The 3,851-nt window shown below is 42.8% G+C and overlaps 1 protein-coding gene across 1 annotated transcript in view; it reads left to right on the top strand.

Moving 5' to 3' along the window:
- Window positions 1-428: 428 nt before the first annotated feature.
- LOC123984470 (latent-transforming growth factor beta-binding protein 1-like) overlaps window positions 429-3,851 on the top strand; it is a 22,240-nt gene continuing 18,817 nt past the window's right edge. Inside the window, exon 1 of the mRNA XM_046071382.1 lies at window positions 429-633. Within this exon, the coding sequence (XP_045927338.1) occupies window positions 429-633 (205 nt within the window). The remainder of the gene's footprint in view (window positions 634-3,851) is intronic.

Below are 3,851 nucleotides of genomic sequence, written 5' to 3'. Positions count from 1 at the left end.
CTCCTTGTGGCACAGTCAATATGTTGGTGGAAGCTAGCTTCTTGAAGTTAGCCTGATTAAAGTCTCCAACAACTACAACAAGCGCAGCGTCATGGATACTGGTTTGTGAGCAGCAAGCCTCTACAAAGATCTGACAAGGCAGCTTCTGTACTCACCTGTGGTAGGATGTTGACCACTGTGATAATAATTGATGTAAATTACCTTGACAGAATGTGTGGTCTGCATGTGATTGTCAGTAATTCCGGAATGAGATAGAATTTTAATATTCCCACTATCAAACCAATCCTTATTCATCAAGCCTTCTTTTTTCTTACCGGAGTCCTCTGTTTTATTGGGTTGATACAGAAAAAGGTTCAACTGATTGAATAGCTTTGCCCGGTATTCAGACTGGATGTCGGCAGGGACTTAAATGGCGCAGGAAAAACAGGATGCGGAGGCGAGCCAGCGTGGTACATCCTCCCGTCATCCCGGATCCCAAAGGAGGCCTGCTGAAGAAAGTGATGGATTCCACCGTTTTACTTTTTACTTTAGGCCCAGGAAACCCGCAACAACAGATCAAGAGCCTGCACTCCACAGCTCCAGAGCCAGAAACACCTGCAGAAAAGCGACACTACAGGAGAGGGAAGATGTCGAGTTAACATGCATTAACGGGACAGGAATGCATGGATGGTTCAGAACTCACCTGAGCCAGCCCTAACTAGACTAAAGCTTCATCAAAGAGGAAAGTCTTAAGCCTGATGATAATCTTAAGCAAAAATATCATATCTTTTTCCCACTGAACACATCGTTGACCGCTTATCCTGTGTACAGGGTTGGAGGGCTGGAGCCAGTCCCCAAAAGCTGACATTGGGCTGGACAGGTCGCCAATCCATCGCAGGGCCATACAAACAACCACTCACACCTAAGGGCAATTTAGGGTCACCGATCAACATAAGCTGCATGTCTTTGGATGGTGGGAGGAAGCCGGAGCACCCGGAGAGAACCCACGCAGACACGGGGAAAAACATGCAAACTCCACACAGAAAGGCTGGGACAACCCACGACCTTCTTGCTGTGAGGCGACAGTGCTAACCACCTTATTAATGTAAAATAGTGTTTAAATATTGGCATTTATAGGTGGGCAAACTCTTTTTTAAGAGGTTATTGCTCCCTGATCCATCTTTATTAGGCTAATACTTTTTGTAATAGTAATAACTTACGTAACATTTCTAAATATCTTTGATATTTGCTAATTGTTGTGGAAATTATTCTCTTTCCTTGGAGAGAATTGAACAAATTAATTAATTACAACAAACTGTTGTCTTTTGATTGATTTATTAAATGAGAATTAACAGAGTAGTGCCAAACAATCAATAGCTGGACGAGAGAGTAAGGTCTGGCCCAGAACAGAGGAATGCATGCAAGCATAATAAGTGACACATACTGGAAGATATTTTCTGCCACCACACTAATAACCAAACCTGCCCCTACCAGATCCTAACAAACACAAATGCAGACACTAGAGATGGCAGGATGATTTCACCGGTGTACTGATGAAAATGACGACAGGTGGGCAGGTCCAGGTCTAAGAGCAGGTCCAGATGAAGGTCTGGGTTTTGGCGACAGAAACTCAAATACAAAAACACAAGGCAAGAGAGCAATATAGCAACTAGAACGAACTGACACAGGAACAAAGGAAGTGCACTGGTATATGTAGTGAGTGACGAGGGAATGAAGGTGACGAGGTGGACAGGGAAGAGTAGAAAAAAATTTAATCTATATTTAAATTTGAGGTTTTAAATTCCTCTAAACAGACACTTATAATATAAAATAAAGATGAGGTGTTTTTGGATGCTGCACAAGCTTTATTTCACATAAACCATTTCTCTGCACCTCCTCTGCAAGTCCTACAAAGCAATGTGTTGCACCTCATCTTTAATTTATGTTCAAGATTCTTTTCAGAAAAATGTTAAACTTCAAATTGAAATATAGATGACTTTTTTCCTACCCCACAACATGCTGAGGAGGTGGACATATTTTTTCAGCCTTCACTAGTGGCTGGAGATTTTACTCTGGTGGCTTAACAAGCTCTAAAGTGCACAAAATACAAAGATTATTGCTGTAGCTGCATGGCAATAGCAGTGACCTAGATGAGTGTAACAACATGTTGAATAGCTCCTCTCCTCTGCCATCTGGATTTTGGAAGCTGGACAGTCAAACTGGCATTTAGTGTAAAGCTGAGCTTTTTTTGGAGGATCAGAGGGAACTTTGGGACAGAGAATAAAGCTCCTTACAGACTAGAGAGGTTGCTGCTGCTGTCCCCAGTGTTTCAGGCTGTTCTCCTCATTTTAGCGCTGGGATTGCAATCAGGAAACCAAAGGTGAGTGTCTGCCTCATTGGTTTTAAAGTCCTTAAAGTTTTAAAATGAAAACGGAGTCAGCAGCATTTTCAAACGTCTCCGTTTTTGGTCATAGTTGTGTGCCACTGCTCAATCCACAAGTTTATGTGCGGAACTCTAAGATGAACCCTGCAGTTCTGCAGATATTCCCCTCTTGAAAAAAAACTTAATCATAAACCCTTTCCTGGTTGTATGTCTCATTACAGTTCTCTCTCTCTGAGCTCTACAGTGCTTTTGTATTCTGTCTGAAATACAGGTGCTGGTCATATAATTAGAATATCATCAAAAAGTTGATTTATTTCAGTAATTCCATTCAAAAAGTGAAACTTGTATAATGTATACATTCATTCCACACAGACTGATATATTTCAAGTGTTCATTCCTTTTAATTTTGATGATTATAACCCAAAAAACCCCCAAAATCAGTATCTCAGAAAATTAGAATATTGTGAAAAGGTTCAATATTGAAGACACCTGGTGCCACACTCTAATCAGCTAATTAACACCTGCAAAGGCCTTTAAATGGTCTCTCAGTCTAGTTCTGTAGGCTACACAATCATGGGGAAGACTGCTGACTTGACAGCTGTCCAAAAGATGACCGTTTACACCTTGCACAAGGAGGGCAAGACACAAAAGGTCATTGCTAAAGAAGCTGGCTGTTCACAGAGCTCTGTGTCCAAGCACATTAATAGAGAGGCGAAGGGAAGGAAAAGATGTGGTAGAAAAAAGTATACAAGCAATAGGGATAACCGCACCCTGGAGAGGATTGCGAAACAAAACCCATTCAAAAATGTGGGGGAGATTCACAAAGAGTGGACTGCAGCTGGAGTCAGTGCTTCAAGAAGCACCACGCACAGACGTATGCAAGACATGGGTTTCAGCTGTCGCATTCCTTGTGTCAAGCCACTCTTGAACAAGACACAGCGTCAGATGCGTCTCGCCTGGGCTAAAGACAAAAAGGACTGGACTGCTGCTGAGTGGTCCGAAGTTATGTTCTCTGATGAAAGTAAATTTTGCATTTCCTTTGGAAATCAAGGTCCCAGAGTCTGGAGGAAGAGAGGAGAGGCACAGAATCCACGTTGCTTGAAGTCCAGTGTAAAGTTTCCACAGTCAGTGATGGTTTGGGGTGCCATGTCATCTGCTGGTGTTGGTCCACTGTGTTTTCTGAGGTCCAAGGTCAACGCAGCCGTCTACCAGGAAGTTTTAGAGCACTTCATGCTTCCTGCTGCTGACCAACTTTATGGAGATGCAGATTTCATTTTCCAACAGGACTTGGCTCCTGCACACAGTGCCAAAGCTACCAGTACCTGGTTTAAGGACCATGGTATCCCTGTTCTTAATTGGCCTGCAAACTTGCCTGACCTTAACCCTATAGAAAATCTACGGGGTATTGTGAAGAGGAAGATGCGATACGCCAGACCCAACAATGCAGAAGAGCTGAAGGCCACTATCAGAGCAACCTGGGCTCTCATAA

The sequence above is a fragment of the Micropterus dolomieu genome, linkage group LG15 (genome assembly GCF_021292245.1).
Source record: "Micropterus dolomieu isolate WLL.071019.BEF.003 ecotype Adirondacks linkage group LG15, ASM2129224v1, whole genome shotgun sequence".
NCBI lineage: Eukaryota > Metazoa > Chordata > Actinopteri > Centrarchiformes > Centrarchidae > Micropterus > Micropterus dolomieu.
The sequence above is the reverse complement of the archived record's forward strand: the minus strand, read 5'-3'. Positions and strand labels throughout refer to the sequence as shown.